At 36.9% G+C, this 14,940-nt stretch overlaps 3 protein-coding genes across 3 annotated transcripts; 1 reads left to right on the top strand and 2 right to left on the bottom strand.

The window, feature by feature from the left end:
- Positions 1-5,184: 5,184 nt before the first annotated feature.
- LOC9310070 (probable glucan endo-1,3-beta-glucosidase BG4) lies at positions 5,185-6,254 on the bottom strand. Its single transcript, XM_002871899.2, has one exon. It carries the CDS (start codon positions 6,240-6,242, stop codon positions 5,211-5,213), a length of 1,032 nt encoding a protein of 343 aa, XP_002871945.1. The 5' UTR covers positions 6,243-6,254; the 3' UTR covers positions 5,185-5,210.
- Positions 6,255-7,872: 1,618 nt separating this feature from the next.
- Positions 7,873-9,008, top strand: LOC9308014 (probable 2-oxoglutarate-dependent dioxygenase At5g05600). Its single transcript, XM_021023505.1, is given in 3 exon segments — positions 7,873-8,287; positions 8,370-8,445; positions 8,448-9,008. Coding segments are annotated over 3 exon segments (543 nt in total). The 5' UTR covers positions 7,873-7,978; the 3' UTR covers positions 8,606-9,008.
- A 1,621-nt stretch (positions 9,009-10,629) lies between these two features.
- On the bottom strand, positions 10,630-14,908 carry LOC9310069 (protein Brevis radix-like 4). The gene is made up of 5 exons (XM_021023329.1): positions 14,604-14,908; positions 14,075-14,514; positions 11,564-11,699; positions 11,084-11,484; positions 10,630-10,985 (listed from the first exon to the last, which is right to left on the bottom strand). Exons 1-5 carry the CDS (start codon positions 14,700-14,702, stop codon positions 10,907-10,909), a joined length of 1,155 nt encoding a protein of 384 aa, XP_020878988.1. The 5' UTR covers positions 14,703-14,908; the 3' UTR covers positions 10,630-10,906.
- Between the last annotated feature and the right edge of the window lie 32 nt (positions 14,909-14,940).

Raw genomic sequence — 14,940 nt, 5'->3', positions numbered from 1 at the left:
GGTCTTCTCCATGCCGTCGATTGTTCCTCTCTCCATAAGGTGTGGACTGCGATTTGAAAGGCATATCGCAGAAGCAAACGTGCCTTCTGTTTGAGCGTGTTACTTGAAATGAGCAACATGAGTTGATCCCACTCCAATGTGTATCTGTTTTGAAGTAATCCCTTTGCTAATGTCTCCCAAATCTGTCTTGAATAGCTGCACCGGAAGAAAAGATAGTTTCTTGTTTCTACCGGTTCATCGCAGAGTTTACACGAGACGTCTACTTGTGCATTCCACTTCCCCATACGAACCCCCGTAGTTAATCTGTCATGCATTGCAAGCCACGTGATGAAGGCATATTTTGGTGTAGCTTCGGAGAACCAAACACCCTTAGCCCAACTGCAGATAGGTTGCTCTACTCTCAAGAGTTTCCAAGTCTCATTTGAAGAGAATTTCCCTTTAAAACCTGTTTTCCATCTCCATAAATTCACATCATCCTCCTCTGGTTTCCTCTTCAATCTTATTTCTTCGATTTCAGCTTCAACCTTATTGAGATTTTCCACACGGCGCCGTCTTCCTTTGTGAGTACTAAGGACTTCCTCTACCGTGGCTGCCTTTGAGATTCCAAGATCAATACAACCCCGATCACCAAAGTTGTCAAATAACTTTCCCATAGAAGACCATGTATCATACCAAAACGATGTCCCTCTACCACTTTTAATTTCAACCCGATGGAAATTCTTGGCCAAGTCCCGGAGCTTTAGAATTTTCCTCCACATCCAAGATCCTTGTGATGAGTTTGCATTCACTGTCCAAAAAGATTTTTTCCGAATTAGGTATGTATGAACCCACTTACTCCACATTGACGTTGGAGCAGCAAGTAGTCTCCAGATTAGCTTCAGCCCACATACTTTATTTGTTTCCTTGAGTGGTCGCAGACCCAAGCCGCCTTCACTGCGAGGTAAACAAACAGTTTCCCAAGATGTTTTAGCTTTGTGAGTATTTAAATCTGGTCCGCTCCAAAGGAAAGCAGCACACAACTGTTGGATCTCCTTCATACACGCTCCTGGTAAGCAAAAAGTTGCTGACCAAAAGTTTGTGATGCTCAGTAAAACCGATCGTATTAACTGCAGCCTTCCCGCGTAGGAGAGAAATCGACTCGTCCAAGAACTTATTCTGGCTCGTACTTTTTTTGTCAAGGGGAGGTAGTCTTGAGCTGACATTGCCTTGGTCATTAGAGGTAGGCCTAAGTAGCGTACCGGCAAATGACCTGTTGCAAATGGAAAGCTCTGTTGGATTTCTGCTTGTGTTTCCGGAGCTATTCCTGCCATGTACAAGGTAGACTTCTCGATACTAATTTTCAGTCCAGAACATTTTGCAAAGTCATCAAAAACAGACATGATTCCTTCTATAGATCTCTTTGTCCCTTCAGCAAAAACCATTAAATCATCTGCAAAACATAAATGTGTGAGTAGTACGTTATGGCACCTTGGGTGGTAACCAAACTTACCCTCTACCGCAGCCTTGTTAATACGTTGAGATAAGACATTCATACAGATCACAAATAGGTATGGTGATAAAGCACATCCCTGTCTTAGTCCTCTCTTACTGCCAAAAAAACCAGCGAGCTCACCATTGACTTGTACGGAGAATGTGGCCGTTGAAATGCATAATTGATTCCAATGTATGAATTTTCCCGGGAAGTGCATGGCCTTAAGTGTCTCCAACAGAAAAGACCATTGCACCGAATCAAAAGCTTTGGAGATGTCAATCTTCATGGCACAACGAGGAGAAACGTCATCCTTATGATAGTCCTTTACGATCTCTGAAGCTAACAACACATTTTCCATTAAGAGCCGGTTCTTGATAAACGCTGTTTGATTTGGCGAGATAATCTCCGGTAGTAAAGACTTTAGTCGATTAGCCAATATCTTGGATATGACCTTGTAGAGAACATTGCAACAAGATATTGGTCTATAGTCTTTCATTACCTTGGCATCTTCTTTTTTCGGAATCAGAGCAAGAATAGTGGTATTTACTCCTTTAGGGAGGAAACCTTTAATGAAGAACGACTGAATCGCAGTTGTGAAATCGTCACCGACAACTGACCATGCTGATTTGAAAAATTCACAAGTAAAGCCATCCGGTCCCGGGGCTTTGTTTGCAGGCATCGCAAAGAGCACCTGCCGTATTTCCTCTGCTGTAACCTCTTTTTCAAGTATACATTGATGAGCATTTTTACATTTGAAAGGTATTAATTCTTCAAGGATATCAACAGTTAATCCTTCGAACTCTGTAGGTACATGGCCTAAGAATTCCGAGAAAAACCGCTCTGCTTCTTGCTTTATTTCCTCTTGGCTAGAGACTGTTGATCCGTCCGGGAGTTGTATCTCTCTGATGGAATTTTTTGACTCTCTCAACTTCACTGCATTATAAAAAACTTTGTTATTCTGGTCGCCAACATCAAGCCAGTGGAGTTTCGATCTTTGCTTTAGAAATTTCTCTTCCAATTCTGCCAGGTGATTCCACTTATAATAGGCCTCTGTTTCTTCCTTTGATGCTATATCCGTAGGTCGTAACAGAGTCTCCTTTTGTTTCTCACACAGATCCTTGAACGCCACTATTACTCTTGTCTGCAAATTCCCCAGTTTTTCTCGACTTAAGTTTCTGAGTTGAGGTTTCAGATTCTTAAGTTTCTTTGAAAAACGAAACATTGCTGAGGTAGAGTGAAACAGGGTAGGTGTGTCTTGCCAATAGGAATGGAGTAGAGGTAGGAATTCGGGCATTGTCGCAATAAAATTTGTAAACTTGAAAGGCTTCCTTTTAGCCACTTTCTCCCTTTGAATCTGAATTCTACTCCGTAGATGATCAGAGCAGCCCCCTGGTTCATATACACAGTACGCTTGTGAATAATGGTTGAGCATAGCACTATTTATCAGTACCCGATCGAGTTTTTTGCAAATCACCCCCTCATCTCGTTTGTTACACCAAGTGAATAATGGACCATGTGAACCAATATCCATTAGTGAACAATGTCTTACCGCCTCTTGAAAATCTCTCATACCTTGTGGAATAGTAGGAGAGTGTTCAAAGTTTGAGTGTTCTTCAATATCCAATATTTCATTAAAATCACCCATCAGCATCCAACGTTTGTTTCTGAACATCTGAGAGTCTTGATGATTTCTCAGATCTTCCCATAAACTTCTCCTTTCCTCAGCCAAATTTTTTGCATAAATGAAAGAGCAGAAGAATTCCTCCTCCTCCCCTTCCATTAACACTGAACACGTGATCAGCTGGTCACTCTTGAAAACTGGAGTTAAACGCACTGTTGATCTCCAGAGAATCCAAATACGACCAAGCCTATTAAACTCGTAGTTAGCCATAAATGACCAACCGTTAAATACTTGAGATACAATACGATTTGCCTTCTTTTCCTTGACTCTCGTCTCTAATAAGCAACCAAATTGCACCTCACTATTGTTTGTCCAATGATGGACCACGGAATGTTTAGTAGTTTTATTAAATCCGCACATTCCATGAAAAACTCGACATTTAGAGGGCTTTTCGGTTGGACCTCCTTCCCGTAACCACTGGAACAACGTCCTTAGTTACCTGGTTTGAGGTCTCCGAAATAGTCTTCATCTTCTTTGAGGTGTTACGCGTGACAGGTGGTTTCCCCCCTACTATTTCCTCATCATTTTCCTTTGTCTCATGAGATTCACTATGAGATGTAGCTTGTCCATCTTCTACCTTAGTACCATCCTCATCATCATCATCATCATTCTTTTCCTATGTTGCTTGAAGTTCACCCTCCTCCTCCTCTTCAGTACAGAGGACAGAAAATTTTGATGCTGAAACAAGAATGGGCGTCTCTGTTACTGCTTTACTCGGGCTGCGACTTGTTTTTGAAGGAGATACCTGTGACCACTCTCCTACATCATCCTTCTTTTCTGAACTTGTCTGGTCAGTCTCCTGTGCCTTTTCACTTACTTTGTCTGAAGTGGTAACTATTTCCAGCGTACTAGTCTGTACCACTGCATCTTTAGTACCTTTAGATTTCTCCACCCACTTCATTTCAGAACCTACGGCTGAATGTTTTTTATTGGCAACACATCTTGAATCAAGATGTCCCCATTTTTCACAGATAGAACACCTCGGAGGCAACCAAGGATAGACAAAATCCACCCAAAATTCCTTACCATTCTTTGTGAATTTTATCTTTTTTGGCAATTCTTTGGACAAATCAACGTTGACAAAAACTTTTGCAACATCAAAACTTGAGCACGCAGCTGTTTCTGGGTGTAGACGCACCGGATGACCTGCTGCGCTTGTAATGAAACTCAGTCCCTCCCAAGAATACATATTCATCGGAACATTTTTTAGAAAAACCCATAGTGGAACAGATTTCTCCTCCTGTTGCTCCTTCTCCGCATTAGGAGTCCACTTAGTGACCACCATTGGTACCTCAGCAATATTCCACATTCCTCTTTTGAGAACCCTGGCACGAATCAAAGGATTGCTAACCCGGAATCTCAAAGTTGTGGAATTGACTTCGTAGACATTAATTTTTTGCGCATCGAACCCCTGTTTCCAAATTTTGTTAACGATGACATGAACCTTAGCCACATGTGGTGCCGTATCTAGGAACTTCCCTATAAGAAAATCCTCCCAGAGCGGTGTAACGTTTTCAAAAATCTCATCCGGAATCTCCACAGAACTTTGCCCCTCCGAAGTGGAAATGTTTAGATCGTATTTTTTGAGAGTTTGCTTGTTTTGAACCACCGAAACCCATGAACCCACCTCCTGTGTGCCAGAGAGATCCGTAGATCCTTCCGTCGTACTCATCTCTGCCCTCCGGAGCTGCCTGGCGGCGCCGGTGAGCTACCTTAGTTGACACGAAATCACAAACCCTAATCGCCTATTTTTTCGCCTCCTTACCAAAACGCAGCCTTTCCTTTTTGGTTTTTTTTTGTTTTGCTCAACCTCAAAAATATATAATTTCAAATGCCATTGCAAAGCCAACTCCAAACCCAACTGAGTTTGGCTTCAAGATCTCTTTACGAAGAAAAAGGAAATCTTATAAAATGGATGGTAGTCTTTAATCTTGTTTTTTTTTGTCCCACTCTATTACAACTATTAGAGCGTTTTAACAAGGGCCCTTAAAAGAAACTCTAAAAAACGAGCTTTGAAACTAATGAGTTAGGGAGAGTCCAAGATTCAAGAATCTAAAATCAAAACAACTTGTAAATTGGCTTCATATCAGTAGGATTGTACAACCCAAAGTTCTGTTCAGTTCCAGCCGGTTTCTGATTCTCGTTAAAAGTCGCAAACAAAAACCCTTCAATGCTACAGTTTGGCCTCTTTGGTGTCCCTACACCGCTTTCAACATGTTTGATAAAATTTCCATTGTACGTAGCCGCAATGTCTGGTGTTGTTAAGTATCCATTACCGGCCGAAGGCCATCCAGTCTCTGTCACAACCATGGATAAATCCATCACGTTCTCTTTCTCCATTGCCCACACGAAAGCGTCGAAAATCGCATCAAATATGTTTGAATACTGCATTGTCCCATCCTCAACCACGACATCTTTGGTGTTGAAGATGGCATAATCGAGACTTATGTTGACGGGATTGGACGAGTAAGCAAAGTATGGGTAGATGTTGACGAGGATTGGCGTATTCGTTTGAGACAAGAATGTCAGCACAGGAACGAGTTGTTCACGCGCTTGAGGCGTGAACATTCCTGCGGAAGGTGGATACGACTGTCCGAGGTTCGACATAGCCACCACGGTGCTGATCAAGATCGGAAGACACCTTGACTTGACAAGGTTGGTAAGAGACTGCATGACGGGAAGCACTTGTGGACCGATTGGTCCAGGGATGACTTCGTTACCAACGGTAATGGAGGTGATGTTGACGTCGGATAAGTAAGGCTCGATGTTAGTCGCAAACCAGTCCTCAACAGCTACTTCGCTGGCCGCAAGAGCAGCCAAGTCTTGGTCCTTGACGCCTACGATGACACTAATATTACGGTTTCCGCGTAAGGCGTTAAGAACCTCTGTGTTCGGGTCGAAGATTCGGATTTTGGTAACGCCTATGGACTCGTAAAGGCTGATAACATCGTATGGAGACGGGAGGTTGTCTCCGAGGAGGCCGTAGTTTAAGCCGACGTTTGTTGCTGCCACGTTTATGGAAACGTCATTGGTGTAGTTGAACAGAATTGCCGACAGCAAGAAGAAGATAAATATTCTAGGACACTCCATCACGAAACTTGTTTCTGCAAAATCAGTAGAGGTAGAGATTATATTATTTTCTTCAATTTCAAACATATACAATTTCTTTAACCAATCAAACATTTAAAATATTCGTATGGATGTAAGCATACAGAGACATCAAAGGATATTACTTGTATGATGAACTAACGGAGACGAAGGAACCAAACTTGTTTATTCTTGTGTATTTCGTTGCAAAACATAGGTTCTAGGTTTATATATAGATATATAGTTGACAAAAAATATTCCACTTTTTTTTATTAATATCTCTATGTAAAATTGTAAAATTACCAATTAGAGTTTCCGTTCTTGTCTGTCTAGATGCAGTGATTTTCTATAAGTAAACTAGAAATCTAATGTAGTTGACAAAAACTCAACTGAAAAATCTATCTATGGCATATGGGCGAATAAGGAGTATGCAGCTAAAATCTAACATGCATGCTTCTCTTACTCTTATATATATATATATATATATATATATATATTTTGGTTCAAAGTTCAAACAAGAGCATCTCCATTGGTATCCCACCAATTTAACATTAATATTTTCGTTAAAGTTTTTTTTGAGAAGTCTATTTTAAATTGCATATTCTATCTTCATTAATTGGATACCCATTTGGATATCTTATCAATTAAATATTAATATTTTTAATATTAATTAAATTAAAGTTTTCTTTTAAATTTCCATTAATATTTTTATAAACATATGAAATTATATCTTAAATATATCCATAATCTAAGTTTTGAAAGAAAAAAAAAACACTAGAAATATTATGGATGACAATAATAATAAAGACATGAAGTTTATATATAAGGAAAGAAAGTAATAAGTATACATGAATTTATAAAATATCAAAATGTAGTAAAGGTATATATATATCTATATATATATCTATATATGTCAAAATATAATTTTTAATTCTTAAATCTCATTTTTTTAAATATTGTAATATTTTATTATTAAAAAACCAATGCTAATTTAATATTGCATTAACATAAAGTAATATCAGTGAAAAATAATAGTAATATTTAATTGAAACTTATACATAATGGAGCTTTGTATGTAGATAAATTTCTTTTATTATTTGTAAAATAAAATAAAAGTAATGATATATAAACTATCTAATTAATATTTTAAATAAAAAAATTTGATTTATCAGAAACATGTTAGCCACTAAAAAAAAAAAAGACATTTGTATGAGAGAAATGGTTTTAATGTAGATACATGGCGTTCTCAAATGAAAACCGGTTCTAAAAAATTTGTCTTAACAAAGTATTTATTTATTTATTTTTGATTAAATTTTAATGAGAATCTCTTAACTAGAGACTCCAAATGGAAAAGCTCTAAGGGTGAAAAAAAATAACACATCTTTGATTTTCTATGTGTATCATGTATTCATATCCAAATTCATGAGCTCTAATAAAAAAGAATGTCAACATTTATGTGGATATATATAATTAAGAAATATTATGTTTTAATTAGATTTAAATTATTATTTTTGTACAAAGTAACAAGAATAGAAAACAAAATGCAAAAAAATAAATAATCATGTTCATGAATAATTTGTCATGAATTTATCACATGATATTGTATTATTGGCTCTAGATCTATTCTTATGTCAATTAAGAGTTTAAGACCAACGTTTTAAATGCAAAAATAGAGTTTTGATTGATTGATCTTTGTTTTGACAAATCGTTTGTTCAGGGAAACTTTACATGAGTACACAATGAAGCAACATCTAGTGATTAAGAAAGTCTTAAAAGCAATGGCTAGATCTTTGGAATTGGAAGAGAATTGCTTTCTAGACATGTATGGAGAAAATGCTATGATGGATACAAGATTCAACATGTATCCTCCATGTCCGAGGCCGGACAAGGTTATCGGTGTTAAACCGCATGCTGATAAGTCGGCTTTCACTCTTCTCTTGCCCGACAAAAATGTCGAAGGGCTTCAGTTTCTCAAAGATGGGAAGTGGTATAAAGCTCCAATTGTCTCTGCAGATACAATTCTGATCAATGTTGGAGATCAGATGGAGGTAATCATTACGCTTATGATTTTGAAAAATTTGATATGTGTAGATGTGACATAAGTAATCTCTATTTCTCGTGTGTTTTAAGATAATGAGCAATGGGATATACAAGAGCCTGGTTCATAGAGTGGTGACTAACAGAGAAAAAGAAAGGATATCTGTTGCAACTTTTTCATTCCAGGTGCAGACAAAGAGATTCAGCCTGTGAATGGGCTTGTGTCCGAGGCACGACCAAGATTGTATAAGCCTGTTAAGAACTATGTGAAGCTCTTAAACAATTACTATCTACAGGGTTTAAGACCAATCGCAGCGTCGTTGATCTGATCACACTTTTCAAGTCATGAATCTGTTTCTTTCATGACTTGATCCTTTATAAGAATAAAACTGTTCCTTTGTTTGTTGGAATGTGAGACTGCATTGTGTTATTTGTGTTACAATCCTGAGACAAGAAAGAGGGTCTAAAATATATGTTCCCACTTATCAGTTACTGTTGAAACACATGAAGCCAAAACATACGAAGTTACTTAACTTCCAAATCCAGCTCTAACCACGAAAACAGAGTTTAACACTAAAACTTTCAAGTTCTTTAAATCTATAAATAAAAAAGTTTCATATTTCGTTATTGACTTCTTTAAAAGAGAAGAGATAAATCTTTACCTCTTACTCTGTTTCTTCATTCTCGAAATATTTCAACAATGACTTCGTTACCAACGATAATGGACGTGATGTTGACGTCGGCTAAGTAAGGCTCGATATTGGTCGCTATCCAGTTCTTAGCAGCATCATAGCTGGCCAGAGCATCCAAATCTTGTTTCTTGACGCCTACGGTGACACTAATATTAGGGATGCCACGTAAGGCGTTAAGAACCTCTGTGTTCGGGTCCAAGATTCGGATTTTTGTAACACCTATGGACTTGTAGAAGCTGATATCATTGGACGGAGATGGGACGTTAGTTGTTTCCGAGGATGCCATAGTTTAAGACGACGTTTTTTTCTACCACGATTATGGAACCGTCTTTCTTGTAGTAGTTGTTGAGCAGAATTGCCGAACACGTGAGCAGAAAGAAGACAAGTATTTAAGGACAGTCCATGATGAAACTCGAGTTCTACAAAATCAGTAGAGTCAGAGATAATGTTAGATTCTTTTATTTCGAACACATACAATTTTCGTATGTATATTTATGTATATAGAGACATCACATGATCTTACTTGTGTGGGAGACAAAGGAACCAAGTTTGTTGAAATATTTCACAAAGGCTTGCTTTCTTTTCTCATTGAAACAAGTATATTTATACATTAAAGAGTATTTCCTATTTTTGATAGGATTTCCTCTTCCTTGATGAGATCAAATCTATACTTCACATTAAAAAAAAAAAAAAAAAACTATACATTAAATTACTACAAATAATAACAAAAATGCAAAGAATAAAAAATTTAATCAAGTCCTAAATTTTATATATTTTCTAACAATTTGTCATGAGTTTATCACATGATATTATATTTTCCTCTAAATCTGCAAAGAAAGCATGTTGATTAGGACCAACCAAAGGTTGAATTTATCATTAAGACCAAAGTTTGAAGTCTCAGATGCAGCTGAGTTAAATCATATGACGAACGTTTTACACATCAGATACAATGACATCAAATTCTTTATCGGTGTCCATGTCTTAAATTAAGAAATATAGAAGTCGTATTCGTGTACGACACATAAACACATTGATTGGTACATGCGAAACAAATATAGTGGTAGGTTCAAACATTATAAACAGTAAGGATTGTACAACTTGTAGATGGGCTTCATATATGCCCAATTAATACTTTTTTTTTTTTTTTTTCGTTACATAACATGTCATATTTTGAGATAAATTTCCTGTTTTATTAATCTCAAAACCGTAAATTTGCATAATTGTTTGTTTGTTTAGAAAGATCTTCTAGACCCTTCTATAGTTTCTTCTCGTGGCATTATTTATTAGTTTTCTATTTACAAATGTGATTTTACCAAATAATATTTCCATTTTTGTCAGTCTATATACTTTTCCACAAGTAAATTGAAAATCCAAGTCCAAAATTTAACATTTTCACGAACCGTCATGAATATATCACATGATATTATATTTTGCTCTAAGATTGCGAAGAGACATGTCCATTAGGGCCAAAAGTTGAATTTATAATTAAGACCAAAGTTTGAAGTCTCAGCTGATGAGTTTATTAACGTTGTAAACATCAGATAACTATAATGACATCAAGTTCTATACTTAGTATCGGTGTGCATGTCTTAAAGAAATATAGCAGTCGAATTCTTCTACGAGACTACGACACATAGAAACATTGATTGGTACTAAAAAAATTGAAGAAAATTTTAAAAGAACCAAGGATACACATATGGAGCAAAGAAGACAACATTATATATTTTCCAAGCTTTTGCAATCTTTTTTAAGGAAGAGCATAAGAAACCTCCTTAAAAAATATTCCACAATTGATATTTTGAGATTTTTGGGAGGCACAATGAGTACCTGTGGAAGAAATTTACTTGAGCTGGAAAAAAAAAACTGTATACCGAGAGAATGAGGAAAGAAACAAAGCCCTTAGATGCATCGGACCAGATTTACGATGATGATCACAATTCACAAGTATTGTTCATGTATCCTTGCTCTGTTCTCTTCCCACCATAATCTCGCGTGCATCTCCCCGAATCTCTCTCGGCTGTGCAATGCAAAAGAAAACACAGTTTGAGTGATATATATTTCAGAACCGATGGATAAACCCGAGTTTTGAAACAATGTAAGGAAGTTTAACGGTACCTGAATCTGACTCTTCTAAGCTCTCTTTTCCCACCTGGTAAAACTTTAATGGTGATATAAACGCCAGGCTCATCTTGCTCCACCCATTCGTTGTCAACATCACTCGCATTGCTCACCGACATTTCCTCTGACCTGTCTGCATCTCTTGACGAGCTGCTTCTTATGGAAGCATCTATGGAAGAAGTTTCTGTCTTGGCTACACTGATGCTTGAAACTTTAGGAGTTGAGTTGAGAAGACCAGAGTCATAAAACTGCTGGCTTTGCATTGAATTATGGTCGAGTGAATCCGAGGATGAGTAAGCCGCCAATCCAGCTGGACGATGGATATTACGAGGCAACCGTTCTTTGTTTAGAGGCGGTGTTGCAGGAGTGTCCTCTAGATGGTACTCCACTTTTGCTTTCTAATCAAAGATTTTCAGAGGAATTAGTGACTAATATCACAGGTTTAGTTGTCAACCCGATTTAGTGAAAAAAGCTAACCTCGTCTTCCGATCTAGGGGGCGTAGGGAGCGGGAAAGCTTGTCGGCTTAGTTTTTGAACATTGTAAAGTTCCATTACTTTGTCATAGTTATCTGCCCACCATCGTTGAGCTTGTAACTTGTTGAACATGTCTCGGCTAATCAAAGACAAATAAAAAATCCAAAACAAAAGTTAAGACACAGATACATTTTGGAAACATGCTAATTTTCTTCAAAATGCTACTAGGAAAAGGCCATGATCAAATTACAGCAGTCCAAGAGCAGGAGATGAAAGATTGAAAAGCCTAACTTAAGAGGTGATTTTAGTAAATGTCATAGCAAGAGTAAATTGTCAGACTAATCCTGGTAATTATTGTTATCAGCTAAAAATTAGCAGTGACCAAAAGTATAATGTATGTTTAATTGTAACTCCATCCCATTTCCGGACTAACACAACTTGGCTCACATTGATTTTCTGACACATGAGATTCTAAGGTAATTGTAATGGTTACATAAAATATTAGTCAAGAGTGACTTTAACCAGAACCAGAGGACCAAAGTGGGCATTAACGAAGGCGGATTAAAGGGAGATTAGACAAAATAAAAATAGCTAATTCAATAGAACCTTTTGACAAATTGAACACATATAGGCTAAGAAAGAGAGTTGAAAACAGGAGACACAAATACAACCTTTTGAAACTTGGAAATAGTTTTTTTTTTTTTGTTAGGGTCTAACTTGATGGTAGGCTGCTGATAGCAATAAATAATCAATCAAAAAATTTCGTAGAAATAAAGAAAAAAGACATGGACGAAGAAATAGCGACAGCAATGGTCAAAGCTTATAATTAAGAAATATGATTGTGGCCTACACAGTAAAAGAAAATAATGGTGGAGGTGGGTAGAAGAGAATTTCTCCAAGCAAACTCAATTTTCAATTTAATTTATTTTTGTGTACCAATATCGAAACAAAACAAAACAATAAACACATGTAACAGAGGACTCAATCTAACCACACATTATTACGCCCTCAGGAACTAAACTGATCGAAAAGAAAACCCATAGAGAGCAAAAAGAAAGAGAAGGTTTTGACAAAACAGACAGTGAGTGCTAGAACTAGAAGTGTGAATAATATGAAAAAAGACAAAGAATCGAACTAAGGAAGAGACGAAATACGTTGAAGTTGTCTTGTCGTTATCAATAGGCGACATAGGAGGAGTGAACAAAACTGTGCTAAAGAGGCTAAAGCTATTTGCTTTGTTTATTTATAATATATCTTCTTGTCTTTTAGAGTAATATATAGTACTACTTTTTTTGTCTTTTGGAATAATAAGAAGAACCATATTTTTCTATGCTCCAACAACAGCAATAATGTCATTAGAGGACAAAGACGCGGAGAATAAGGAATCAATAAAACAAAATTCTTTATTTATTAGAAAAACGTTAAAAAGTATTGGTGAAAAATTATTATAAGATTAACATGTACCAAACAATGATTTGGAATGTTTGATTAAACAAAAAATAAAGAAAGAAACATTTGTAACATCTATACAGAATTAAGTTAGAAGCAAACTTATCGACGAATGATGTTTTATACCATGTAATATTACTGATAATTCATATGTTTAAGAACAATTTTGAAGAAAACAAACAGAGGAGAAAAAATGATTATCAGTCAAATAAGTTTATATTGAAAAAAGCAAAAACAAAAGACAGAATGAGAAGAGATGACCCAAGAAAGCACTTAAAAAAGGAGACACCCAATTTTGCTTTTTGGACCTTTACGGCCTTTGCTTCTCATTAGGCGTGAAGCGTTACTGTCGACAACTCTGGCCCCATTCTCTATTTTTTACCTACTTTTTCTCATTTTCACACTCAGAAATTACCCTTCTTCTAGTTTATTTGTTGGGTTAATAATTTTTTATTTATTTTTATTTTAACCTCAGCTAATGCATTTTACTCGATTTAATTTATCAGTTTAGAAATAAACCAAAATTGATGAAAAAAAAAAGAAATAAACCAAAATTATTTGATGACTTTTTTACTCGATTTTAATTCTAAGTATTTTGTTTTATTTTCCCTACATAAACATATCATCCAAATGAATTAGTTTAGGGTGATTTAGGTGAATAACCAAAAAAAAAGAAAAATTAGTTTTTTAGAAAGAAGGTAGAGAGAGATAGAAAGAGAAAGAGAGTGAATAGAGGGGTTAGAGGTTAGATATTTAATTTTGTTTTTTTTTTTAGATTATCTAGTATAATTTCTCTAAAAACATACATGAAACAAGATCAAACTTGGGCCCTGTTATTTTATCTCCTATAGAAATTTGCAATATTCAATTTGTAAATTCGAGATACTATATTATTTTAAAAATATTAGTAGTAGATTTTCGACAAAATCACGACCAAAACAAAACGTGCTTAAAAAAAAAAACGAGCCAACGACGAAGCCAAACTAAAACTCACCGTACGATCAAATAACAGAGTCAACAAAAGAATCATAACCGTAGGATGAAGTAAGGTGCATAGTAACGTACCTGAAACGTATCCGCTTGAGATCGTTACCACCGCCGGGAAGAGAAACGAAGGTTATGAGAACTCCGGGCTCAACCTGAGCAACCCATTCTTTAGGCTCTTTCTCCTCTACAAAGACAATCGGGTCGACCCGGTTTCTCCCACTCGCCGATTTCGGAGTCGCTTCGCCGCTCGATATCCCTTTAAGCCTCGCTTCCATCTCCTTCCCCCAAACCCTAGGCTGTTGCTGTGTCACCGCCGCCGCCGCCGCCGTAGATGTAATCGAACTGTTTGATCTTCCGTACAGCATTTTAAACCGTTGATCCGATTCGAAATCCGACTTTACCGACGACGTTGACGGATTGGTCTTGATCGGACCCTGTCCTTGTCCCTGACCTTGCGCCACCGTGCACGGCGTACAATGCCGGTAAGCTCCTGATGCTTTAAGAGCCATATCTTTGAGCTGAGATTGAATTGACGAAAATACCCTCAATCAGAAGAGAGAATTACGAAAATAGAGACGAAGGAGGAGAGTGAGTGAATTTAATTTACCTGAGATGTTAGAGATTTGGCGTGTTTAGAATCTGGATCGTCGGGTTGACCGGAGGATTCATCGTCGGCTCGTTTTGAACGAGGTATACACGTCAGCATTTTCCGGCGACTGGCTTGGTCTTTGATTTGATTTGTTTTTTCTCTTTTTGGATACGGAGAGAGAGAGAGAGAAAGAGACACAGATGTTGTCAGTTTCTTCTACTTTGGTTTGGGTTTGGTGCGAACTCTTTTTTAAGTTTTATTCTCTTTCTTTTCTTTTCCTAATTTTTTTATTTCTGCTGAAGAAACTTTAAACCGGGATTACTGGTTTCCAATAAAGGTTCCGCGTCTCTCTACG

Source organism: Arabidopsis lyrata (genome assembly GCF_000004255.2).
Source record: "Arabidopsis lyrata subsp. lyrata unplaced genomic scaffold ARALYscaffold_6, whole genome shotgun sequence".
NCBI classification, from domain to species: Eukaryota; Viridiplantae; Streptophyta; class Magnoliopsida; order Brassicales; family Brassicaceae; genus Arabidopsis; species Arabidopsis lyrata.
The sequence above is the reverse complement of the archived record's forward strand: the minus strand, read 5'-3'. Positions and strand labels throughout refer to the sequence as shown.

Excerpts from the sequence above, each read along its gene's own strand:
- LOC9310070 (XM_002871899.2), bottom strand. The coding sequence starts at position 6,242 with ATGGAGTGTCCTAGAATATTTATCTTCTTCTTGCTGTCGGCAATTCTG.
- LOC9310069 (XM_021023329.1), bottom strand. The coding sequence starts at position 14,702 with ATGCTGACGTGTATACCTCGTTCAAAACGAGCCGACGATGAATCCTCC. Across the intron at positions 14,515-14,603 it reads CCAAATCTCTAACATCTCAG|CTCAAAGATATGGCTCTTAA; the intron begins GTAAATTAAATT and ends ATTCAATCTCAG. Across the intron at positions 11,700-14,074 it reads CTCAAGCGGATACGTTTCAG|CCGAGACATGTTCAACAAGT; the intron begins GTACGTTACTAT and ends GTCTTTGATTAG.